This window comes from Arachis ipaensis, chromosome B06 (genome assembly GCF_000816755.2).
Source record: "Arachis ipaensis cultivar K30076 chromosome B06, Araip1.1, whole genome shotgun sequence".
NCBI classification, from domain to species: Eukaryota; Viridiplantae; Streptophyta; class Magnoliopsida; order Fabales; family Fabaceae; genus Arachis; species Arachis ipaensis.
This window is the reverse complement of record NC_029790.2, coordinates 109,523,055-109,531,763: the sequence shown is the minus strand read 5'-3', so window position 1 is coordinate 109,531,763 and position 8,709 is coordinate 109,523,055. Positions and strand designations below refer to the sequence as shown.

The 8,709-nt window shown below is 42.2% G+C and overlaps 1 protein-coding gene across 1 annotated transcript; it reads left to right on the top strand.

Moving 5' to 3' along the window:
• Window positions 311-1,378, top strand: LOC107647256. Its single transcript, XM_016351353.1, has one exon. The coding sequence runs from the start codon at window positions 311-313 to the stop codon at window positions 1,376-1,378; it is 1,068 nt and encodes a 355-aa protein (XP_016206839.1).

Sequence of the window (8,709 nt, the reverse complement as noted above, 5' to 3'; positions counted from 1 at the left end):
ATATAGAGGTAATCAAAACCAAGGGTGGAGAGATAACTCAAACCAAAGGTGGAATCAAGCTCCCCAAGCTCAACCCAACCAAAATGCTCAAGTCTACTACCATCAACACCCACAAGGTCAACCACAATACCAATAACCATACCAACAACCCCCACAACTTCCATCTCAAGTGAAGTATCAACATCCAAACAGTAGATCCAATCCTTCTCAAGTTAATCAAGCCCTTCCCTCCAATCAATCCCACATGAATGACACAATCCATACCTTCATGCAAGAACAAAGAGAGTTCCATAAGAAACAAGATGCATACATGGCTACAATAGCCGAAGCCCTTACTCGTTTAACTCTCCCTCCTCAAACCACACAAGGCACCCAACAAGCCTCAACCTCAAGTAGTTTGCCTTCCCAACCTCAACCTAATTCTAAAGGAAGCATAAATGCCATTACTCTTAGAAGTGGTACTAAATTGGATAAGAGTGTGGCTATACCCTCAAAGTTGAGTGAGGAGACAAACAATGAGGAGGTAGAAGATGAAGTGGAGGTGATGAGGAGTAAGAATGAAACTGTTGACAAAAGTGAGGAAGAACCACCAAAGGTCAAGGAGCCCAAGAGAAAGACCTTGCTTGAAGAGTCTTTGCCCATTCCATTCCCAACCTTGGCAAAGAAAGCAAAGAAACAAGAAGATCTTGACCCCACTGTGGTGAAAGTTTTTGAGAAAGTTGAAGTTACCGTCCCTCTCTTTCAAGCTATTCAACAAGTGCCGAAATATGCCAAGTTCCTCAAGGATATCTGCACTCACAAAGACAAGCTTGGCAACCTCAACAACAAGCCGGTAGAGCATTCTATCTCTTCTTTACTTCCTGAAAAATGCAATGATCCCAGCCCATATTTCGTTACTTGTCCGATTGGTGGGACCAAGTTCACAGACTGTATGTGTGATTTGGGGGCGTGTGTGAGCATCATGCCACTCCCCATCTATGAAAAACTTAACTTAGCACCCCTAAAGAGATCTGGGGCGAGATTTGTGTTAGCCGACAAGAGTATTGTGTCAATTATGGGGATTGCAGAGAATGTCATAGTCAATATTCAAGGATTGCTCTTTCCAGCTGATTTTCACATCTTGGAGACACCTCCTATTGACTCAACCAAGCCATCATCAATACTCCTTGGAAGACCATTCTTGAAGACGGTCCGTTTCAAGCTAGATGCACACTCGGGAGTCTATTCTTTTGAGTCGGATGAAAAATTAGTCAAGTTCACCTTGGAGGAGTCCAACAAGCCCATTCTTGAAGCTTACTCCATTTTTTGGAGCAACATAGTTGAAGACAAAGTGATTGAAGATGACAAGGAACAAGGAAAGGAGGATAGTGCAAAATAGTCAATTTCAAAGGATCGTGCTCAACCAAAGCAAGCTAGGGAGTTGGAGATTTTCCTCCTTGGGGAAGTTCCTAAGTGACCAATGAAGCCATACAAGTCTAACTTAGGACTTTAAACCAAAGTGCTTGGTGGGAGACACCCTACCATAGTGACATTTTTCTAACTTTATCTCTTGTTTATAGCTTTTTGAACTACTTGTTTCCATGTGATATAATGATTAGCCTAGGTTTGGTTTGATAATTTTGAGTTGAATAAGTTAGAATTCCTTGTGGACTGTGATCTTATGCTTGTTTGAATGATTTGGGGTTGGTATGTTGTTGTGCTAAGATTAGGAACCTTAGTTTTGAAGAGAAAAGATTTTTCTGAAACAGGGCATTTGTGCGTGCGCACCACCCTGTGCGTGCGCACAACACTGTGTTTTTCGCCATCTGTGCGGACGCACGAGCCCGTGTGTCCGCACACGCCCTGACATGCCCTCTGGTGGCAGCGCCAGCACAGCTTGTGCGAGCGCACTGACCCTTTTCTCTGATTTGTGCATGCGCACAGATGCGTGCATACGCACCCATCCCCTTTCGTGCCTCATTGGTGCGGCCGCACAGACGTGTGCATCCGCACACCATTTGTAAGTCCCTCTGTGGGGAGCAAGGGAACAGCTTATGCGAGCGCACCCCTTCCCCTTTCTTATTGTCTGTGTGTGCGCACGTACCTGTGTGCGCACGCATGCGTGTTTTTGTCCACATGAAAAAAAACATTCCTCTGTGTGAGCGCACACTCTTGTGCGCCCGCACACCTTTTTGTAACCTCTCTGGTTGTAGCGATCGCACGCTGTGTGCGTTCGCACCCTCTCTACGTTATCGCTTCTGTGCGTCCGCACAGGTCGCGAGCTGGGCGTTAATAGGGCGAGCTGCCCTGTTGAGAAGCAGCATTCTTTTCATTTCCTCTCTTCTTCTTGGCTGCCCTCTTCCTCTCTTCTCCGCCCAGTGTCGCCTGCCTGCCGTCGGCTGCCGCAGTCGTCAGCCCGTGATAAACCACTATTTTATGATTTATCTTGTGCTTAATTGAATGGTTTTTATCAAGTCTTTACTCACTTATTCATACAATTTGCATGGTTTTACAATTCCTTCCTTATTCTATGATATATGTGAAAACATGTTTCCTAGGCCTTAAAAATGTTAATTTTAATTATCCTTTATTACCATTCGATGCCGTGATCTGTGTGTTAAGTATTTTCAACCTTTATAGGGCAGGAATGGCTTAGAGGACAGAAAGGAAACATGCAAAAGTGGAAGGAACGCACAAAATAAAGTTTTGAAGAAAATGGCAGCGATGTGTGCGCATGGATGACGCGGACGCGTGCCTAGCGCAGAGCACAAGCGACGCGTACACGTGACAAGGAAAAACTCCAAATGATGCGCACGCGTGACCTACGTGTACGCGTGACAGACGCCACTTGCAGAAAGTTGCAGAATTCGCCCCTAGCGATTTCTGGGCTCCTTTTCGGCCTAATTCCAAGCCCAGAAACACAGAATAGAGGCTGGAGAATGAGGGAATCAAATCAGTCATCAATCATTCATTCATTATGGAGAATTTTAGGTTTTAGATGTAATTTTCTATAGAAAGAGGTTCTCTCCTCTCTCTAGGTTTTAGGATTAGGATTTCTCTTAGTTTTAGGATTGTTTCTCCTCAATTCCAGGTTCAATGTTCCTTTAATTTAATTTCTCTTCTACTTTTATTTATTCTATTACTTTAATTTGTTTACTTTCCCAATATTGGTTTATGAATTCCAATGTTAGATTTGATTTTATATTTAATGCAATTTGAGGTATTTCAGAATTATGATTGCTTTCTTCTATTTATGTTATTGATGCTTCCAATTTAATTTAGATTTTTTCCGCTTGCTTTGGTTGAGTAATTGGTAACACTTGAGTTATCAAACTCAGTTGTTGATTGAAAATTGGAATTTGCTGATTGATTTGTATCCCTCTAAATCTAGTCTTTCCATAGGAGTTGACTAGGACTTGAGGAATCCCATTGATTGGTCCACATGACTTTCTTTTATTTAGTAATGGTTAACTAAGTGGGAGCAATAAACAATTCTCATCACACTTAATAAGGATAACTAGGATGGGATTTCCAGTTCTTATACCCTGCAATGGTTTTCATGATTATTAATTTAATTTATTGCTAATTTATTTTCCTGTTCCCTATTTCAAAAACCAAAAAATACCTTTTTCCATAACCAATAATAAATCATACTTCCCTGCAATTCCTTGAGAGACGACCCGATGTTTAAATACTTCGGTTATTAATTTTATTGGGTTTGCTTTAGTGACAACTAAAACTTTTGTACGAAAGGATTCTCTGTTGGTTTAGAAACTATACTTACAACGGGAATTTATTTGCAAAATTCTTTACTAGCAGAAATCCGTTCGTCAAAATGGCGCCGTTGCCGGGGAATTGCAAACGTGTGCCTTATTATTGGTTATTATAAATATTTGCTTTTTCGTTTCTTTGTTAGTGTTTCTGGTTTTAGGAGTTTATTTTCATTAATTTTTATTTATTTTTATTTTCTTTAGGTACTATGAATTCTCACCCCTCTGGCTTTAAGTTTGGTTCCAATGTTGTTGTAAGGAATGGAAGCTATAACGGAAACATGCATCAAGGTCGAAACAATCAAAGATGGAATGAGCCACGAGGATCTGATCAACCCTTTCGGCAACAACACCTTCCAAGGTACCATGGACAACGACCATTCTACAATGCATGCCAAAACAATAGTTATGGTGGACCTTTTCGTGACAACCAACCCCCACCAAATTACTATAGTCAAGAGCCATTCCGAGGTGCGTACCAAGATGATAGATATGGTGGACCCCCTTGTAGTTACCAGCAAGCTCCATCATATTCCAATGAACCACCATACTCACAAGCCACCCACAACCATTCACCTCCATATGACCTTAACCCTTATCCACCCCAATTCCAACCCAATTACTCCCAAGAACCACCACTTCCATATACACCATGTCCATATCCATCGGAACAAGAATCAAAGGATCGTCTCAAGGAAACAATGGATCAATTTCATGCAACTCTTCACCAATTGGAACAAGCGATAAATCGATTAGCTTCCCGATGTTCGAACACTCAAGGAACTCCCATGGCATCATGTGGAGAATCTAATGAAGAATGTAGCATGAAGGAGACACTAGCAACTCCGGTGGACAGTAAGGAGCATGACTTTGTATTGGAACAAGTGGAGGAAGCCGAGATTATCAAAGTAGAAGAATTGGTTGAAGACTTAGGAGACGCTGAACCTCCATGGGAATCAAGAGTTGTAGAGAATTCCACCAAGAAAATTGCAATTGATGCTAAGGAGGATAGTGCACAACCCCCAAGGCATGTACCTTATGAAGAACTGGATGGAACAAATCAAGAAGCAAGTTTTCTTGGTAATGATGATCATGAACCAAGCTCTCCTAATGATGAACTCGCATCCATAATTGAACTCTTTGAGCATGAAGAACCTTTCCCAAGTGAATATGAAGATAATGTGGAGGTAGACTTTTTTCAACCTCTAACTTATGACTTAAGTGATGGGGAAGAGACCAAAGACTTTGATCAAGACGTGGTTGCAGTTGAAGAGGTTTGCAAGGAAGTGGCATAATTCACAAAAGAGTACAAGGAAGTGGAGCTTGAAAGACCGCTGGAAACACCTCTCCCAAGGCCATTACCACCCATTACAAACTTCAAGTGGGTAAAATCTTTAGCCTTTATCTTCACCTTCCCACTTGAATATGGTTTGCTTGAAACCGATGGCCAGCTTAGAGCTCTTTGTGGCTTTAAGAGTAAGAGGGAGATGGTTAGTAATAGGAGTTGGCATGCAAGGTTCAATAAGGCTCCACACTCCAAATGGAAGTGCAAGGATTGGTATAGAGCCCGATTGAATGGGTTTCAGAAGATGTTTGGGTATCTTAGTGAGAATTCAGGTTGTGCACCACCCGGCTGGAATAATTTAAATCAAAGCGGAGATGGGTACAAAAGCAAAGTTTGAGATCCTGGAATTCGTTCTGAAAATCAGCATTCCTGGAGCCTAATCGCCTGCTTTAACTTGCTCGAAGGCTTTACGTGCCTAGTTTGGGACCCCGGAGGCTATTGGAATTGTAAACATTGGTGGAGATTTCTGGATGAGTTCAAGCATAAGCCACCATGACAAGGAGCTCACCAAATGTCCAACTTAAGGACTTTAACTAAAAGTGCTAGGTGGGAGACAACCCACCATGGTATGATCGTTCTTTTTCAGTATTTGTTCAATTTTGTTTTGCTTTATTCTTATTTTTTATTATTCTTTTTTTCTTAGTATTCATACATAGCATTAGCATCTACATTTTACATTCTGCATTAAAAAAAAACCACACCACGCATGCGCGTAGGCCACGCGTGGACGTCGATTTCAAATCGGCGTCTCCATCCAACGCCCAGAAAGTTCGGCTGGAATTGTGCGGCTGGTATGTGATGAGCACAAATTGGCCCATGCGTGCATGTCTATCATGCGTATGCGTCATTTTCATTTACACACGCCATGCGTGGGCATGCGCGACGCATACGCATCGCACGAAAATTTTTGCCCCCTTAATTGAAACAGAGAGTTGCGCCAAAACGACGCTGGATTCGTGCATTTAGCACAATTCTGGTCGATGCGTACGCATGTCTCACGCGTACGCGTCATTTTCATTATCCCCTATTTACGCATTCGCGTCAATGACGCTTACGCGTCGTTGCAATTTTACCCACCCACGTGCACGCGTGACCCACGCGTACGCGTGGATTTAAATTCACTAACCCCTGACGCAGAAACCCTAGCCCTCCCTCGCATCATTTTCCCCCTCCTCTCCCAACGTTCCACCTCCACTCTCTCTCCCTCCAAACCTCCATAACCACCGCAGCCCACCACCACCCTCTCACCGGAGCAGCCGCCGGCAACCCCATACCCTTGCCGTCGTCGCCCCTCCCCTTCTTCTATTCCTCTCTCTATCCCTCCTTTCCCCTCTCAAATCCTACTGCCGCCAACCACTGCACCGCCGCTCCACCCCAGTGCCACCGTGCCGCCCACCAGCGCCGTTGTACCACCCCTTCTATCTTCATTTCCATTTCTTTCACTGCCCTCCCCCAGGTTTCACTGCACCCCTAATTTCTTTTCTGTAAAAGTTACTCATTTTTCATATTTCAATTCAGTATAATTTAGGCTAGTTAGATATGCATGTTTGTAGTGAATTTTAGGTGGTTAGGTAGCTAGATTATGGTTAGAGGATTCTAGGTCTGATAATTGTTCCGTACCTGCTGTTTGAATTTTCTGCTTTTCACTATTGGTTGGCTGTTATTGTTGCTGTTTCACTGTTTCATGGCTGTTGGATAATGTTCTGCTTCATACCATTAATTCATATAAGCTGTCTGCTTCATACCATCAATTCATATAAGCTACATTTATTCCTGCTAATTGCAATTATTGCTCTGCATTCATCCCACATGCTGCTTGCACATAACTGCCTTGAGACTATCTTGATTGAAAATTCTGCTCAATGCCATTTTACTTGCTAGTTTGATATATCTTGCTCTCAGACTCATATAAACTGCTAATTCTATTTGACAATTGCTGCTACTTGCATTATTATACTGTTTGATTTTCCGGGAACGTTTCTTTTACTGTTGGAATGCTGCCCAATTTTTCCAAAAACCAATTTTACTTAACTGCTATTCATGACTCGCCTTTGGTACTTTCACATTGTGCTTTCCTTGGTTTATACCCAAAGTGAACTCATGACATGCTAGGCTAGCATTCCTTATCCTTTTTGGTTCCCTTCCAACTTAAATTGCATTTTTGATGATTGTATTCCTCCTTGTGCCTTCTTTTCTACCTAATTTATCATCAACAACTTGCATTATCTGCTTGAATGTGAGTTGCTTGTTCTTCAAGTTTGTGCATTTCTGTTAGCTAGGAACCACATTACCATGCCCCTAACTTTAACTTCCCTTATTAACTCTTGACTCCATTGACTTTCTAACTTCCCTCTCAGTTTTACATTAACTACTTTCAACCCATTTCAAGGCATGTTTATTGTTGTTTCTGATAAACAAGCATTTTGCATCTCATAGTTTTTGGATTGTGATTTTTAATTGAATTCTATGAATTTTATCTTGCATTCAGTCCAACATTCTATATCTTTCTAACTCACTTCATGCTTTGGCTATTATTCCTATTTTACCCATCTATGCTTATATTGCTTGAATCCTATTTGCCTTCCTATTTTTTTGCTTTAAGTTGATAAATTATACCCTGCATTTTTTGTTTTTCAGGATGTCTAACCCAAAAGAAAAGGGAAAGGCTAAGGCCACTACGGGTAAAAGGAAAAGAGGCCAATCATCTATGGCTCTGACAGATATACTACATGATGATTCCTGGCGTGGGAAGAACTTTACTCCGCAGGAAAAAGTAAACCAACTAGTGCCTGTGATTGATCCGATCAAGTTCGCAAATCGCTACTGTGAATTGAAATATGAGGTCTTTGCAACTAAAAGGCACCTATATCTGGAAAAGACCCTCAGAGTTCCACCTGAATTACAACAAAACACCACAGAGCAAATAAAATAGAGAGGCTGGTTCTTTTTGGAAAGGAATTTAACTGAGGTTAATGCATCCTGGGTTAGAGAATTTTATTGAAACTATTATAAGACGACCCTGGATGCAGTACAGCTCTGAGAAAAACAGATTTTAGTCACTGAGGAAGCCATTGAAGATATCCTGCATTTCCAACCCAAGTCAGATGAACCAGATGGTTACAAAAGGCTGAGGAAGCCATGAGATTTATGACTTTTGATTGGGAGGCAGTGAAGCGAACCATATCCATTGATCCAGCTATCCCATGGGTTATGGGTAAGTCGATAGTGAACCCAAAAGGCATAAAAATTATTTACCTTAATGATGAGGCTCGGCTATGGCAACAAATTCTGAGCAACTATGTGATGTCGAGTACTCACGAGACTGAGGTGCCAGCTGCCATGATTACTCTTATCTGGTCTGTGATGGAAGGCAAGGACCTGTACCTTCCCCGATTTATACGTCAGTACATGTCCAGGGTTCATGTCCGAGGCACTCTACCTTTCCCATATCTAATTACCCAGTTGGGCTGCCGAGCTGAAGTACCCTGGGAGCCTGAGGATGAGAAGCCCCCAGCTGCTGACTGCAGGAAGATCATTCCACACGGCAAGAGGTTTGAAGCTCTGGGCCACAGACCTCCTTCTCTTACTTCTTCCACTGACGCAGCCACATTATCT

What these genes read in the sequence shown, in the direction of transcription:
- LOC107647256 (XM_016351353.1), top strand. Translation starts at nt 311, where the DNA reads ATGGCTACAATAGCCGAAGCCCTTACTCGTTTAACTCTCCCTCCTCAA.